This window comes from Abramis brama (genome assembly GCF_963993115.1).
Source record: "Abramis brama genome assembly, chromosome: 16".
NCBI classification, from domain to species: Eukaryota; Metazoa; Chordata; class Actinopteri; order Cypriniformes; family Leuciscidae; genus Abramis; species Abramis brama.
The window spans coordinates 20,289,085-20,305,520 of record NC_139978.1 but is presented as its reverse complement, the minus strand read 5'-3'; the positions used below and the strand labels follow the sequence as shown (position 1 = coordinate 20,305,520).

The 16,436-nt window shown below is 36.6% G+C and overlaps 2 protein-coding genes across 6 annotated transcripts in view; both read left to right on the top strand.

The window, feature by feature from the left end:
• The window catches only part of LOC311066009 (breakpoint cluster region protein), a 47,728-nt gene extending 45,323 nt beyond the window's left edge, over positions 1-2,405 (top strand). For all 4 annotated transcript variants that reach the window (XM_084086953.1, XM_084086952.1, XM_084086955.1 and 1 more), the window contains 2 exons: positions 67-229; positions 340-2,405. In XM_084086953.1, coding sequence (XP_083943079.1) covers positions 67-229; positions 340-429 — 253 coding nt within the window. In that variant the 3' untranslated portion in view covers positions 430-2,405. The remainder of the gene's footprint in view (positions 1-66; positions 230-339) is intronic.
• A 2,445-nt stretch (positions 2,406-4,850) lies between these two features.
• Positions 4,851-16,436, top strand: part of specc1la (sperm antigen with calponin homology and coiled-coil domains 1-like a) — a 33,764-nt gene continuing 22,178 nt past the window's right edge. The window contains exon 1 of one of the 2 annotated variants that reach the window (XM_084138829.1): positions 4,851-5,123. The gene's annotated coding sequence lies outside the window, so the exon portion shown is untranslated. The remainder of the gene's footprint in view (positions 5,124-16,436) is intronic. The other variant, XM_084138828.1, reaches the window with a different exon arrangement.

Sequence of the window (16,436 nt, the reverse complement as noted above, 5' to 3'; positions counted from 1 at the left end):
TTTCCAAGAGTCAGATTTGTTTTAGACCCACACTACGACTGAAACGTTCTTCGTTGTTTCCCTCAGGGTGGCTGAGAATGAGAGCTTCAACAAGATGTCCTTCCACAATCTCGCTACAGTGTTCGGCCCAACCCTCCTTCGCCCTTCTGAGAAGGACAGTAAAATTCCAGCCAATCCCACACAGCCCATCTCTATGAGTGACAGCTGGTCTTTTGAGGTCATGTCTCAGGTAACACATGTACACTAAGTTCTGGTTTTAACTGTCCGAAATGAGTCCTGAACAAAATATGGTTCTGTTGATGTATTGGTTGGTCAGCTTGTTCCTCTTCATCTCTATAGGTCCAGGTATTACTATACTTCCTGCAGCTGGAGACGATCCCTACTCCAGATAGTAAACGTCAGAGTATGCTCTTCTCCACAGAGGTTTGAAGAGAAGCTCCAGGTGCATTATCGTGTGAAATGCCCTGGGAATGAAGTGATTCAGCATGTGACCAATAGAGGGCATCAAAAACCTACTGAAATCTTCCAAGCGGAGCGAATTCACAACTGCATCAGTAGCATTCTGTTGATATTTCTGGAGAAATTCACAGTGAAGAATGACAAGCCAGTCTGAAATCTTCTCACGGACTCACTGTTACAAGCACTTAAAGTTACATTCAACATTCAGGTGATGTTGTTTATTTTCACTGTCATCCATTGTAACTTTTCTGACTGAATGGTGAGTGCCAAGCTTTCTCGTAGGTCATTGGATGGCGAATGTTATTCTTGCGTTTTGTCTTGTTCCTTTCAGCACTGTGGGTTTATAAAGAATTGCAAATTCCAGTTTTCCATGACCGTTTTATTTGATCTGACATTTTGCTCACCTATGATTTATGTCTTCCCGTGGCGAGGGCTACGGAACATCTGAACACTCAAATCACGAGGAACACATTTATATGGCCCTTTTCTGATGGATAAAACACAGCGCAGAGAATTCAGATGTGAGATTCTTTAACCAATGTGTTACTATGGTCAACATAGTAGCGGTCTTAATGGTTCATGACCAAAAAGAAACTATACAGTGGCACAATTATAGTTTCTACCACTCCCAAGATTCCCAAGAATTTTTTTTTTTGATTTATGAAAATGATTTATGAAAACATTTCCCTGTTTTGTGTCACATAAATCCACTTAATATTGGATTACTGAGCCTATATTAAAACAATACAGTACACATGGGTAATATCACATGACATTATAGGACTAGAACACTGAATCTTTCAGTGCTTTTCTAAATGGAAACCTCACATAACTTAGAAAACAAACAGTAAAACTAGTTTTAGATCTTTATATCATATAAGGCATTGCATGTTATGCATACATCCTTAACCGTAACTGATGGACTTAATACTGTATATTAAAATGAATATAGGAGTTCTCCATCAGAATAATATCACTGCTACTACACTCCTATTATCGAGCAAAAATTAACTTAATTCAAACACTGTAAATCTTTCTTGTTTAATGGTTTGGGATCTTTTTTTCTCTCTTTTTTTTTGCTGTTCACAAAACTTGCAAGCACTTTGCGATCCTGAACAGTGCCAATACCTTGCCCTGTTAAGTGTGTATGTAAATTGTTTAGTTTTTAATGGCTAATGTGCATATATCTGTAATATGTTGTTCAGTACAAAGGAGAGGTTGTGTATTGTTAGGATGTCATGTAACATGCAGGCATGTTGATTTGTTTATGACTTAAGTTCCTTTAGAGATTACCTTTAGTTACTGTGCGACAAAGAGTCTTTACGCTTGCGTATTTCCTTTAGAGTAAGGAAAACCGAGACATTCCTGTAATTGTGCTGAAGATCATTGCCTTTCTCTGTTCTTATTCCATTGTATGTTCCAGAATCTGCACTTCCTTTATCAAAGTCCTACTGGAATTACAACTATAGCCATTCCTCGCTTTTCTCTCTTTTATTTGGTCCATTACACACTGTACTGATGAAGATATTCCTGGCTGCCATTTTACAACCCAGCCTCCATGATGAGGAAATGTTCTGTATATGGATAAGTATTGCACAGTGTGGATTAAGGAGATGAATCACAATAAACTCCTTCATCCTCTTGTTTCCTCGGAGCCGTTGACTGTTCTGTGTGTTTATCTGACCGATGGCCAAGTACATTAAACGTTCCTCAAAAAAAGATAGCATTACTCCCCAGAAGACGTTAGGACACAGCGGTTTGCGTTCAGCATTCCTTCCTCTTCTGAAGCTCTATTGTGAAACGATAGTCTTCGTTTATTGTTTATACTGGACAATACTCAAACTGCACAATGCTACACTTGTACGGCAGATCTGTTTAAGTGTGGTCATAATGTGATTCTGTACAAAGTAGATGAATAATAAACATGATGTTGGTTGAAAAGATAATTGCAAATCCCATGTTTTTGTTGATGTTTTATAAACAATGAACTGACATAAAATTGACCTAGAATAATAGATAGTTTTAAACACAGTCTTCAGTGTCACGTGATCAGAAATGATTCTGATATGCTGATTTGGGGCACATAAAACATTCATTATTATTGTAAATATTGAAAACAGTTGTGCTGCTTAATATTTCTGTAAAAAAAAAAACATGATACTTTTTTTCAGGATTCTTTGATGAATTGAAAATTCAAAAGAACAGCATTTATTTGAAATAGAAATTAATTGAAATAGAAATTATAAATGTCTTTACTGTCACTTTTGATCAATTTAATGCACCCTTGCTGAATAAAAGTATGAATTGATTTAAATAAGTTTATTTTAATAATTAATTTATTGGGTAACACTTCACAATAAGGTTCATTAGTTAATGTATTAACTAACCATGAACAATACATTTGTTACAGTATTTATTAATCTTTGTTAATGTTAGTTAATAAAAATACAACTGTTCATTTTTTGTTCATGTTAGTTCACAGTGCATTAACTAATGTTAACAAATACAACTTTTGATTTTAATAACGTATTAGAAAATGTTTAAATTAATATTAACTAAGATTAATAAATGCTGAAGAAGTATTGTTCATTCTTAGTTCATGTTAAAGGGGTCATGGACTGGATTATTTTATTATTTTATAATGTTTCCTGGGGTGCCCTTATAATGCTAGTATGATTTTAACATCAAAAATTGTCATAATTTATAAATAAAAGGCATTTTTCCCAGCCTGATTTTAGCCTCTGATTTGAACGCACTGTTCTAAGGGGTGTGTCTGCTGTGAGACTTCACTGTAAACGCCCACTGCTGTGATTGGCTGACATGTTTGCATATGAAATAGCTAGTATTACATGTGGAACTCTCTCTATAAAACGTTTACTATGTTTTTACTATTACAGCTATCGAGATTAAGGAATCGTGAAAAGTATTGATCATAATGATCTATTCCCATCACATGAAAGGTTGCAGTGATGAGCATTGAGCAGATAACAGACAGTCTGTTGATCGCGTATGAAAAGATCTTGTCATTGCAATGCAATTTCGGCACTCTCACTAATGCTCAGAGTCCAAAGTCCAGAGGTCAGAAAGTAAAAGTCCTGCCATATATTTATTCCACCCATGAACTCAGCCAGCTGATTTCACTAATAAGTTCCATCTCCTGGCTGAAAAACTGTGCTAATTAGCAAATCCAGGTGATTGGAACAATCGGGAACAATAGCTACTGAGGAGTACTTTTACTTTCTGAACCTGGACTTTACACTTCTGGCTTTCACCAAATAATAATGCAAACACGATGTAAATACAGTAAGAGCTTCGTTGTACTGTACATTGTAATGCAGAACCCACTATCCTAGCATTAGGATCGTTTGGAAGGTATGGTATTGATCCTGTATCGATCTTTTCTCCTTCTTGTGTTCACTATCGCTCCAGTGGGCGGGGCCAAAGCTGCCATGTGACGTCACAAATCTCCACTTTTTAGATCCTGTCATTTTCTGGCCTTGGTTTCAATAAAAACAGTTTTTGGAATAACAAGAAAGCTTTGAGTTTTGAAATTTACAGGGTATTTTTATAGTATAACGAACTCTTAACTGTCAAGGATCAAGGAACATTTGAATTCTCAGTCTATGACCGCTTTAGCTAAGGTAGTTAACTAAGGTTGTTAACTAATGAACCTTATATTCTAAAGTGTTACCATTTATTGTAAAAATCCTACTGACCCCAAACCTTTTAACCCTCTTTTCAGTGGCTATTTGTTGAAAAATAAAATGTAATGTTTTAAGAAGGTTTTAGGTTTAGGTTTTCTACTTTATTTTCTACCTTAGCCTATTTGTCATTAATTGAAAGATTCAGTTAGGCCTATCATATCAATAAGACTTGTAACCCAGAAAGACTTTGTCTGACTTGTCTGAATTAAACATCGTTTTGTGTGCTTTGGACAGCATAACAAGAATAAAACATCCATATCCATAAACTTAAGGGTAGTGTATGCTTTGTTTCAACGATGTCAAAGTGTATTATGACTAATGCTGCTGTATCTTCAGCTGCACTTGTGATTCATGCTTATCTGCAAAGACTCATAAAATACAAAGAATCAAGTGAATGATTGCCAAAATTATGAAGAAATAAGTCAGATTAGTAAAGATGATAGATTCAAGATAGAAGGGGATTGGAACAGCACAACGTACACATCTTTGTACATAACTCATATTTTAGGCTACTACTGCCTGCAGATTTATAGATAGGCCTATATGAATTAGTATGACACGTTAATACAGATAGATATAACTCAGTAACGTTACAATTTGTAAAACAAAAGTCGGTTGTTTTCAGCTAACACAATGAATATTTCATGCTGCACAGCTGTAATATTGAAACACATGTGGTAGGCGGGCGCAGAGTGAGTGAGTGAGTGAGCGGGCGTGTGTGTGTGTGTGTGTAGTGTGACTGGTGATCTGATCTACTGTGTGTTTGTCTACTGTCTGTCAGTCGCGCTGTGTTTGCAGTGGGCAGCCAGCCGTCAGTGTAGCATGAAACGGCTATCTGCCTCTCAGAAACGATGCCACAACTAAAACTCCGGAATACCCTTTGTTATCTACCCTCGAACACTACCAAGAAGATCATCTACCCTGACGGGCGCTTGTACAGACCAAAAGGAGGGAGCCAAGGTAATAAATGAAACATTTATTTCACCTCGCATCCTGTTCAAGTAGCACATCCTGTTAGCATTAGCGGTTAGCCTGTAAACTCACATACAACGTTAAACACTGGACTGCAGTGATGAAAGTGGATTTCAGATTGGTCATATTTTTGTGTTTAGCCAGATGTTGTGTTGTTCAGGATGTTGTGAAACATGTCACGTTTGTAGGGATGGTTGTTAGTTCTCGAACTGTACAGTCAAACCCTGTTGGGTCATGGCAATCAATATCTGGTATTTGTCAGATTTATCTGAGAAAAAAGCTAACGGTGTTTCTAGCTAACGGTTCACTGAAATGTTTGTACTATTAGTAGATTCCTTCTTAATTTAATCTAGCCTAATTTAAAACAGTCATTCAATGTAATGAGTAAACATACAGGTAACGTTAGTGTTTCAAAACCTAGTAACTTAAGCTGCCTAAGTTACTGAGGAACAACAATTGAAACAATACATTATTATGAATGGTAGATGTCTTCAAATGTTCAGATTATATTCGGTATCCTATATTTGATCTTTGACGGGTCAAAACACCGAAGACAATAAACTTATTATTTTATTAATTAAATTAATACTATCTCTATCAATATTCATTAAAAAAATAAATAATAATATATATATTATTTTTTTGTATTTCATTTTAACTTCCAAAAGACCTTAGTCAGGGTAGCGCCATATTTAATTTTTGACAGGAATGGAAACGAGGCTGTGAGGAATAGAATACAGCATTCAATGGACGCCAGTTTAACAACATGATTGTTCAGCTGAAATGTCTTTCCGCAAAAAAATGTCAGTATTCAAAAATTCCATGAAACAGTTTTGAAAGTTGTTAGTTGTTGTGAAACTTGCATGATCTATCTAGGTTCTTTATAACGTTACAGTGCGTGGCATTGTAAAGACCACCAGAGGGTTAATTATAGTTGGTATAAAGACTGTCTATGTCCATTTTTGCTGGGATAAATTGATGCAGAGTGAATTAATTTTGTCAGCTATTTTTATATTTAGTCTTAGTTTTAGTCCTTTGTCTAATGTACTTCATAGTTTTAATCACATAGTCAACCAATCCTGTTTTTGTTTAGTCAAGTTTTAGGCCCTGTTTACACCTGACTGGTATTAATGTGCGTTTTGTTCGATCGGATCACACATTCCTGTTTACAACTAGTGTTTTAATCTGTCTCTATTGTCCACTTTCAACCACTGATAGAGAGGCGGTATTAACATTAAGTGACATGGCATCTGACGCACAGAAGCCAATGGCACATGTCACTATGTGTATTGGCACATCCGGTGGCACATCCGGTCTTCATTGGCATGTGCCAGTGGATAGTGGCATGTGTCACTGACATTATTGGCATGTGCCAGTGGTGGATAGTGGCATGTGTCACTGACATCGCGACACACTGACACTGACATGTCACCTGACTGACACCGAGTCGCGGAACACCGTGTTGCGACACCTCCAGTAGTGACTGACAGATTAATCGAACACCTATAGCCTACTGACGTAATTGTGGCACAAAATCCTAAATAAATAGCCTAATTTTGTGATATTTAAAATATCAATTAAACGAATTAAAGTGCATTCATTTTTTTTCTAACGTGTTATTTGTGTCACGTCTGTATTTGATTGGTATCCCAGCAAACACATTTACGTTGTGGCAACGTCTCTGGCACGTTGCATTTCTGCTATGGCAACGTCGCTGTATACGTGCTCGCAACATTGTAACAACGTAGAATTGTAAGACGTGACAGGGCTGTAGCAACGTTGTTGCGCGACATTCAGCAACTGAGAGACGACGTTCTGACAATATTTTTATATGATGTATTTTGTTAGATAAAAAGATTATTATATACTTTTTTTCATTTATTGTTTATCTATATTATTTAATGGGGCTATCAACACCTGCAAGTGTAGCCTACACTTTAAAGAGTAAAAATGACAGAAGGTTTCGTTAATTCAACTTTATTAAAATTGCATATAATCAAATTGCACTTCCAAAAGTCATACATTTGTGAAAAAAAAAAGAAATAAACGAATACACATTTATTTTAAGTATAATAAATAAAACATGAAAAGCAAAGGCAGATCAGAACATTTAATGAACAAAACCGGGTCTGTATGGCAGACAGTAGCCGAGCAGGTGTCACCGGGGAAACATATCCACAAATCCAGAGGAGCAAAGAAACGAATGAGACTAAATAGCGGAAAAATCAAACGAAAAACTAAACAGTGCGAGCGATGCTACATTAATCACATTAGAAATTAAAGCTGTAGGTTGTGTTTGATAGCTGAGGTAACTGTTAGGCTAAACGCAATACTCACGTATCCTTGCTCGATGATGAATGAGAACACAATGAGCCCAACAACAGGTGGTTGGAATTTAAAAGGCTGATTTTCCCGCTTCAGGGCAGTGACGAGTACATTATGTAGTCCAGTGGTTGTCAAGACACCCTAGGCACAACCTTAAGCAATGGCCCTGAACGATGGTTTAATGTCAACATTGTGACAACGCTGTAACAACTTCACCACACAACGTAGTTATAGCAACCTTTTGGCCATGTTGTTAAAACGTTGTTAGAAGGTTGGCTACGTTGTGCCAACGTTCTGTGTTTGCTGGGATGTGCCACTGAATGTTTTATAATACCAGTGCTACTTTATGTTGTTTATCTCGCAAAGTCACAAACTGCCCATTCTAGGAAAGACATAAAATAAATCTATCATGGGTCACTACGAATAACGTATTAACAGTCGCGCCCGTTACTGGAAACCTTTTGATGCTGCACAGACGTACGCCAGTAGGTGTCAGTATAAGTGAGTGTAACACTGGCCAGCGCAAGATTCTCATCTGTGGCTTTAATATTTCAAAAATAATTGTATCGAATTATGTATGTTGTAGGCTACACATTAACTTAGCGATGTTATAAATCATATTTTTTGACAGCATAAAGCTAATTGTTATGCAAGTGGCATATGACGCAATCCATTGGCACATCTCACGTTTTAGTGACACATGCCAATATCCACTGGTACATATGTGTCACTAAAACTGACATGTCTCTTTATGTTGTGGCAGCTCCACTAGTGACACCTGCAGCTGTCTGCCGGAGTATAATGTAGATTATGTAACATATGCACATAGTTAATTTGTACAACAAAAATGTATTTTATTTATTGAATAATTCCATACAATTTTTTTTGAAATATTAAAGGTACTGAGGAAGGTCCTGCGCGACCGAACGTTTGTTGATTTTTTTAAAATGCACTGAGCACTTTTTTGCACTTGTATAAATAAAGAATATTGATAGTAGCTCGGTATACTCCTTTTCAGATAGGCCTACATAGCCTAACAAACAAATGATTTTAATAATTATTTTTTTACACTTTTTGGGAGGACTTGAAATTTTAAAGCCACAGATGAGAATCTTGCGCTGGCCAGTGTTACACTCACTTATACTGACACCTACTGGCGTACGTCTGTGCAGCATCAAAAGGTTTCCAGTAACGGGCGCGACTGTTAATACGTTATTCGTAGTGACCCATGATAGATTTATTTTATGTCTTTCCTAGAATGGGCAGTTTGTGACTTTGCGAGATAAACAACATAAAGTAGCACTGGTATTACAAAACATTCAGTGGCACATACCAATCAAATACAAACGTGACACAAATAACACGTTAGAAAAAAAATGAATGCACTTTAATTCGTTTAATTGATATTTTAAATATCACAAAATTAGGCTATTTATTTAGGATTTTGTGCCACAATTACGTCAGTAGGCTATAGGTGTTCGATTAATCTGTCAGTCACTACTGGAGGTGTCGCAACACGGTGTTCCGCGACTCGGTGTCAGTCAGGTGACATGTCAGTGTCAGTGTGTCGCGATGTCAGTGACACATGCCACTATCCACCACTGGCACATGCCAATAATGTCAGTGACACATGCCACTATCCACTGGCACATGCCAATGAAGACCGGATGTGCCACCGGATGTGCCAATACACATAGTGACATGTGCCATTGGCTTCTGTGCGTCAGATGCCATGTCACTTAATGTTAAAACTGCTACTGCACTGATATCCTGATTTCTTTGAGAGGAGGTGTTCTATGGGTGGGTAAATCTGTGTTTTTTCAGGTCTTTTGATCTAATTGACAAAATAAGCTCGTGCAATTTACATATGAACACGACCAGAGATGATGGAAAAACTACGGAGAGCAGTAGCTTTTGTTTGTGCTCTGATAACCAGAAGATCACGCCAAATGTGGTGTTAGAAATCAGAAATAGTGAGAGAACATTGTGCTTGGTACGTTTTTCGTCTTGGGTCTCCAGCCAACAAAGTTTAAATCCCGCCTGGCTAGTGCGCTTCCCATAATGTTTACACATTAGGTCAGTAGGCGGAGAGCAGGTGGTCTTTTGTGGCCGTTGGAATGCATTCGACTACATGAGCGTTTACACTACAAAAGCAATCCGGTCCAATGCGTTTTCTACGACCTCTTGAAGTGGTCAAAATTGGACAAGCTTAAAATGTTTTAGACCCCGTTTACACCTGTATTTAGCGTCGTCCACTTGTGATCCGATCGACCAAAACGCATCTTAAAGGGTTAGTTCACCCAAAAATGATATTTAATTCCAAACCCTGTAAGACCTTCGTTCATCTTTGGAACACAAATGAAGATATTTTTGATGAAATCTGAGAGGTTTCTGAACCAGCCATAGGCAGCAACATCATTCCATCTTTCAAGGCCCAGAAAGGTAGTAAAGACATCGTTAAAGTAGTCCATGTGACCACAGTGGTTCAACCTGTTATGAAGCGTCGAGAATACTTTTTGTGTGCAAAAAACCCCAAAATAACAACTTTATTCAACAGCTTTTCTCTTCCATGTCATTCTCCTATGCTGTTGATGTAGTGTTTAAGATTAGCTAGCCAATAGTGAGGTGGCGTTCTGACGTAGAACCAGGAAGCGCTGCACTGTTTACAATAAAAAGACATGTATTGTCACACAGAGGCAGCTTTATTGTGCATTTATTGTGCATTAAGTGCATTTATTGTGCTACTAAAATCCGTCTTTTCAGATCATTTGCGCTTCTTCTGCAGTGTAGAGAGAGCATGTGCATGGTTGCCAGATTGCAAATATTAAGTAAAATTTATAATTTTAACAGATAAGCTCTGATTGGGGGATTTAGCCTAATATAAATACATTTTCACATCTAACAACAGAAAGAATGAAAGCTTGTAGAGGGTTGTTAAGAACAGTCTGCAATATTTTGTTGTTTCTTTTTTTCGATGAAAACAAAGAGAGATTTTGGTAAAATTTTAATTTTTTAAAACTACATTTTAATCTAGTCTTTTTTGTCTACGATATTTTATGTTGATATAGTCACAGTTATTGTTTAATGACATCGGTGTCATCTCGTCTTGGTCATGAAAAAAAAGGTTGTCAATAAAAAAAATTCATCATAGATTTCATTAAGAAAATTAGCACTGCCTCACAGTGATTTTGATGCAGAGCAAGACATATTAATTCACTTTCCTTCCTTTCCGTTTGTGGAAAAATGTCGTCTTCTCAAACTATTTATCACAACTGCAATTGTGTCCAGGGAAAGAGACTTATGCAATAAGAATTACAGCCTGTTTGGGCCGCTCTCGATCCTTGGCTTCAGCAGGGCAGTCATCCCAAGTGAAAAAGTTGGAGTTCTTGGAGGCCATCCTCTTAAGATCTAATAAACCACCAAAAAGGCCTCCAAACAAAACACATTCCTGGAGCTGAAGCAGTGGGAGGGTTTCTGTTGCAATGTGTGTATGTTCACATATAGGAAAACTGAAGGCCTGCTGAGATGTTTCAAAGTGTGTGTGGGGAAAAAGATGTCCCTCATGTTTCCTCTATCAGTATGTTCTTTCTGAGTATCATAATAACCCTTTCTGTATTTGTCAAGTTCAGTGGTGGTTTATGTTTGTGTATTAAATATTTCTCTCAAATATCTGTGAATGTGATTTCAAAATGATTGGTGTTTTGGGAAGATGTATGTTGGGATGCTTCCACAACTAAAGGAAGGGCTCACTAATTTTATTGCGTTTGAAGATTGCCAACAGATGTGTTGTTGGCGCAACAGATGTGTTGTTTTGATGGAGCAAGATGTTGTTCAGACATTTCACAGCGTTTGAAGTTCTTGTGCAATTGGTAGCGTTTCAGATAAAAGATGAAGTGGAATATAGGGATTTCAGTAGCTGAACTCTGATTGAATTGGGTCTGCTTTTTTAAACCTTCTCCAAGGGTTTTTGGGCTGTAACTTTAATTTTTCTGGAAGGAAGTTAATATTTATTTCATACTTTTATTTAGCAAGGACTTATTAAATTGATCTAAAGTTACTGTAAATACATTTATAATGTTACTAAAGGAACTAGGCTATTTCAAATAAATGCTTTTCTTTTGAACTTTCTATTCTTAAAAAAATATGGATCTTAGTTTTCACTGAAATATTAACCAGCACAACTGTTTTCAACATTTATAATAAGAAATGTTTTTTAAGCACCAGATCAGCATATTATAATGATTTCCGAAGGATCATGTGACACTGAAGACTGGAGTAATGATGCTAAAAAGGACGTAAATGCAAGTGAATTTGAACTGCTAGCCAGAAAGTGTTACTCACATTGTGGATGTGCTCTTAATCATGCTTTGAAACACGGGCAACTAAAGCACAAAGAATTCACAATATTCTATAGTGTTTTCATTATAATATAAATGGCAAATTGGCGCTGCATATCTTGCATTAAAATGTATTTTCATCTAATTTATCAAATGATTTCAGACATCCGCATATTTTCCAAGACATGATGAGAAATGATTTTAATTTAAACACAGACCAACTGATGAGAAAAAATAACAAGCTTGGATTATTAATAGTATCTTCAATGTTTTTGAAAAGGACATCTAAAAGGAATCCAGTCTCAAAAAACCCAATCATAGTTAATAATGTCGGGCATTGCCATTTGAGCTGACGCTGAAGAGTGAATGAACACCGGTAAACTGAAACACTTTGCTAGTGTTGGTTAATTAAGTCAACTAAACACATCCTATATGAGATTAATCGAATATATATAGCCTACAACATAGAAGTAATATTACAACTTACATCTGCACAAAAGGATGTGAATGCGCATGTGAACTTGCGTGCTTGTCTGAATGTGTAACTCCCGTCGGGGATGCACTCTTCCCGTAACAACAATGCTGAAACACAGGCAACTAAGCACAAATTATTATTCATAACATTATAATGTTATGTGTAGCCTATATATGGCAGATTGGTGCTGCACATCTTTCACCTGTATTTTCATTATCACTGATAATAATCCCAACACACATCTTCCCATATCAGTGATTCCAGGCATCACTGCACACTTTCAAATCCATAGTTTCACTTCATTTCGCCGCTCTGGACGGCATGCTGTCCTAATGCTAACCAATCAGACCTCAGGTACCGCCCAAAATGCCTCAATAACCAATCAGAAAAAAAAATGAATATATTTTTTTAAAGTCACGACTATTGTGATCATCGTTTTCATGATCAGTCGTCGATGTCACATCCGGGTACTCAAGGACTCGTGCACAACCCTACTACAAAACGTAACAAAACCGCAGCCAATCAGAACAGTGAAGGTGATACTTGTGCTGTCATGTGTAGCAGGGTTTTGGACCAATCCGTTTTCACAGTGGGCGGAGTTACTCAGCACAGTGCGGCATAGGCTGAATAGAAACCAAGTGATTTGCAAAATGTAGATGGATGAGAAAACTATTATCATTCACAGCTTTATCACCTCACACCTGGTTAAGACCCCATATGCAAAAGATTCCAGCGACAAACTATTTTTCTGTCCATGATAAAAGCGAAACTGCTGCAAAATTACGGTCAATCAGAACAATAAAGACAAGTTCTCCCTGAAAACTAAAACTAAGAACCAATAGTTGGTAATTTCTGTTGTATTTTCCGGACAGTTGTGGAACTTAAGGGATTTTTCATATAACGTCCAATGAACCTCTCCTCATCTGTGTTTGATGTTTAATTCATGAGGAGCAGGATTTTGATCCAATACGTTTTTGGCGTGGGCGGGGCTTTTTTCACGTACCGAAAGTGACTGTGTTCTGGTTTGAAATACTAGCATCACTGACTCACAGAATTAAAATATTGTATATTATTTTACATTTTTATCACAGTAAACACCTCAGCGTGTTTCCACAAGGCTTCCCAAACACAAACGGCCTGACTGCACCGGGCAGCACTCCAAAACCCTCATCACGCTCTGATGAAGAGGACTAAACAAATAGTGCCATCCCAGTGCTCCTGTAACTAACTCCACTGAGGCACACATTTCCAAAGAGAAGGAACAAAGAGTCCAAACAAAGATAGACACAGGAGTCAATTTTCGGCACATTGACACCATTTTTTGGCCATTTTGGCTGTGATTGCCTGGTCACTGAAAGGCCGAAACAATTATTATTGTGAATCGGAGCAAATGCTTTTATCCAAGTTTGGAATCAAAAACCAGTTATTATTCAGAAGAGCGAGGAGCCTCAGTTCATGCCACGTGTGTCTTTTTAATAGGCCGGGTCCACAGTGTTATGATGACCTCATCGTAGTAATAAATCATATGTGAGCATTACACATGCAGCGCACACCTAATAATGTGACCTCATCCTGCACAGTCCTGACAGCAAATGATGTCACGGTCAAGAGGTAAAGAGAGCATATAAAAAAAACCCTCTAGCCCCACATATGCTTCCTGTTATTTCGTTCAGGCCTTGAAACCTTGGCCTACTATAATAGATGTATTTAGCTATCAGTGATACACTCTGCAGAGGAGTGTTAAACCATTCTTTGTATGTGTGCAAAGGTCTCTGCCATGACTCATATTCGAGGGATCGGTGGGTTGTGTTAGTGTTGAGTCTCTGTCAGCACCTTTTAATGCTCACTCTATAGCAGGGGTCAGCTTGAAGTCAAATCTGGGAGCCGCACTGTACTTACTCATAAAACTGATTTCTGCCATTGTTTTTTGCTTAACATTTATGTTTACAGTAAATCATTTAGCTGGGAATGGGATGGTGCTCAAGCATGAAATGTAACATTTTTGCCTAGTCACGGTGGCTGGCGAATGACCAATTTTTTTCTTTTATTTGGCAAGGACACTTTAAATTGATCAAAAAAGAAAGGAAAGATGTTTATAATGTCACAATAGATTTATTTTTCTAATAAATGCTTTTATTTTTTCTTAAAAAAAAAAAATTAAATAAAGTAGAAAACAGTGATTTTAAATTGTAATAATATTTCACAATATTACTGTTACTGTATTTTTGATCAAATAAATGCAGCCTTGGTGAGCATAAGAGAATTCTTTCAAAATCATTACAAAATCGTACCGAACACAAAACTTTTAAACAGTACTGTGTACATAAAATATTTATTTATATATAGATATCACCAGACTCCAACACGATATTATTGCAATTTTTAACACCATAATAGTATTGTATCAATGATAGTCAGAGATATTGCCGATAGCTGCTGCCTTTGACGATATCAAGACGATCATTTGCTCTTTTTTTTATCATTGTATTAAATTAATATTATTATTATCAGGCTTGTATTATTATTATATTAATGTTAAAATTCAATTAATTTGCCTTCCCTTATTTCATAATGACATCACCACATAACTGCACTTGCGACACCGGCACGCGTGTATGAGGATTGAGGACTCGATGAAAATGTTGACTACAAATTAACATTGTGATTTTTTCACAAATTGTCAAGAATGCTAATTATAAAAGATTGCATCATTCTGGTACAGTTGTTGTTTAAGCCAAGGCGAAAACGGCATCTTTGTTCGTCACATTTTTGTTTCCATTGCACATTAGCAAAACATTTTAATGAAACTAAAATCACTAATAATAATACAATTAAAAATTATTATTAATACTACTAAATCTAGGCCTAATAATAACATCACTAAAATTATATAGGCCTTAACAGTCTTTAGGTCCGAACACCGCACAAATCAGTCATGAAAATCAAAAGCAACTTCAAACAGAGACTTAAAAAAACAAGAAATCTTTTTTTTAATGTATGGTCCACAAGAGAAATATGAAGGCAGTAAATTAAGATTTGATATACCATTGTCAGCTTATAGATTCATCTCGTCATTAATGCAGTGACAGATGCCAAAGCTCGGCCAGTTTTTGTTTTCACTTTCAGGGAATAATTGACTTTGGTTTGAGACTACTTCACAAGTAACTCTCATGCAAAGTTTGCAAATTGCATGTGTGATATCCATGGGCCATCCAATATTTCTATGCGACGTGACATTTTTCTTTATCGCCAACTCAACCTTTGCTCGCAAAATGATAGAAAAAGATTATCATTCTCCACGATTAAAAAAACGAAGTAAATAATTAACTAAATGAGTAAATAAATAATTAAATAATGATCAAAGTAAAATATTGTACGTATTTTAAGCAAGTATTTTAAGTATTCTTCATCACCCTCTCATGCATGTATAATTATTTATTTTTTTCTCCCCTAAGTTATTTATATGTGAAAAAAAGTACACAGCTGGCTGGTGGTAGATGTTTAGTTTGCATTAGTTTCACATGTGAGACAGCCATCATGGTCAACAGATGGCAAGCATGAAATCCAGGAAGTTTTCTGCTGGGAAAAGGACGAGCAAAATACCATTAAACAAGCCAACACAACATTTTCCTTAGTCACGATTAATCCAGGTATTGGATTGAGTCTTGAGTCAGTGCCTGAAGATTGGGTGGGATTCTGCTGTTCTGTAGTGGAAGTGGGGTGTGAAAGGTGAGAACTGTTAAGGGCTTAGTCGTCTTGTCATGTTAAGGGTGTGTTAGATGGTCTAAGGGGCGAGTCATTATTCTTGAGATCACCAGATGTAGAATATGATTGTCTGTTAATTGGTTCGTATGCCAGGACAAGTGTCTTATTTGACTTGATCCCTGCAGGCATGAACATAGCATGACTAAAATAAATTTTGGATAATTATTTTTAATGGAATGTACTGTAATGTATTTCTGTATAAAATAACATATATAATATAATATTATACTGTTAATTAGTGTTCATTTTGTGAGCTTTTTTTTAAATTAGTCTTAGTCCTGCGTCAAATGTACTTTTTAGTTATCATATTTAGTCAACCTTGTCCTGTTTTTGATTAGTCAACTAAATCTTTATCACATCACAAATATTTTGCTCAAAATTATAATCACAACGACTGTT